The 1,141-nt window shown below is 41.5% G+C and overlaps 1 protein-coding gene across 1 annotated transcript in view; it reads right to left on the reverse strand.

Moving 5' to 3' along the window:
• LOC106012230 overlaps window positions 1–1,141 on the reverse strand; it is a gene marked incomplete at its 3' end in the record, with an annotated part of 16,196 nt that overhangs the window by 6,539 nt on the left and 8,516 nt on the right. The window contains 1 exon segment of the mRNA XM_035970637.1: window positions 900–1,107. Within this exon segment, the coding sequence (XP_035826530.1) occupies window positions 900–1,107 (208 nt within the window).

A 1,141-nucleotide genomic window follows, 5' to 3' on the forward strand; every position in this document is an offset into this window, starting at 1 on the left:
ATAGATAGATAGGAAGAAAGAAAGAAAGAAAGAACGAAAGGAAGATAGAAAGAAAGGAAGAAAGAGAGAGGAAGTGGTCGAGGGTGTTTCGGGGTAAGCAGGGTAACTTGGAGGACTAAAGAGAAGAAATAAAAATATTAACTATACCATGCAGCAATACATTTCTCAAAGGACTCACCAAGACCTGATGCCACGCATGATAAGGTCCGACTGTTTCATGATAGTCTTCATGGCCTTGTTCGGGGCCAAGCTCATGGGACTCTCTGTGTCCTGTGGAAGGAATAAACGAAAGAATAATAAGTGAACGGATTAATAGATAGATAGACGAATTCATGTTTATAAATAATTATAAATGCGATAAAGAATAAATTGAACAATAATTGCTATTGCAGGTTGAAGACATGAGTGAAATCCCCTTTGTGCGAGGTATTAAAAATTTCTATCGAGTATCATCTTCAGTCTGCAGGAACTTTCTGTCGGTTTCAGCTTGTAATGGCCCCGACGAGCATGGACAAAGCAGCCTGCCTCCTAAATTATCAAAATTGTTGATGTGGGCGAAGAAAATTGACGTTCTTTCTTTAATTTGGGATGCGTTTCCTTTTTCTTGTTTTTACTTATACTTATGTCATGCCTTCTTTTTGGTTGCTGTTGTCGTCGTCGTCGTCTTCCCCCTCCTCCTCTTCCTCTTCTTCCTCCTCCTCTTCCTCCTCCTTCTCCTCCAGTGTGTGTATTTATCCATTGTGTGTAATATGTTAAGCGATTGTAAACCAAATTTCCTCACAGGGACATAATATTATAAAGCAGACGAACATTTATTAATTATTTTATTTGATCTAAACTGATGAAAAGTGCGACTCAATTGTTTTTCCCCTGCAGTCTTCAAATATCTTCCCAAATACCTTGCTTGGAGGCGGCAAACGAGCCACTCGTAAAGCTGAGCTGTAGGTTCCCTGGTCTGTCTTCACAAACACGTCCTCGTGGTTTTCCACCCGCGAATAAACCGGTACCTGCAACATAAGCGGTTCTTCCACGTACGCTCCGGATATCCGGAACTCGTACACATCCGACATCAGGAGTTCTTGACTGGACAGCCCCGGTCCGAATAGGCTGTGAGAGGTGAAAGAAAAGGATTGGAAAAAAA

This window comes from Aplysia californica, unplaced genomic scaffold, assembly GCF_000002075.1.
Source record: "Aplysia californica isolate F4 #8 unplaced genomic scaffold, AplCal3.0 scaffold00298, whole genome shotgun sequence".
NCBI lineage: Eukaryota > Metazoa > Mollusca > Gastropoda > Aplysiida > Aplysiidae > Aplysia > Aplysia californica.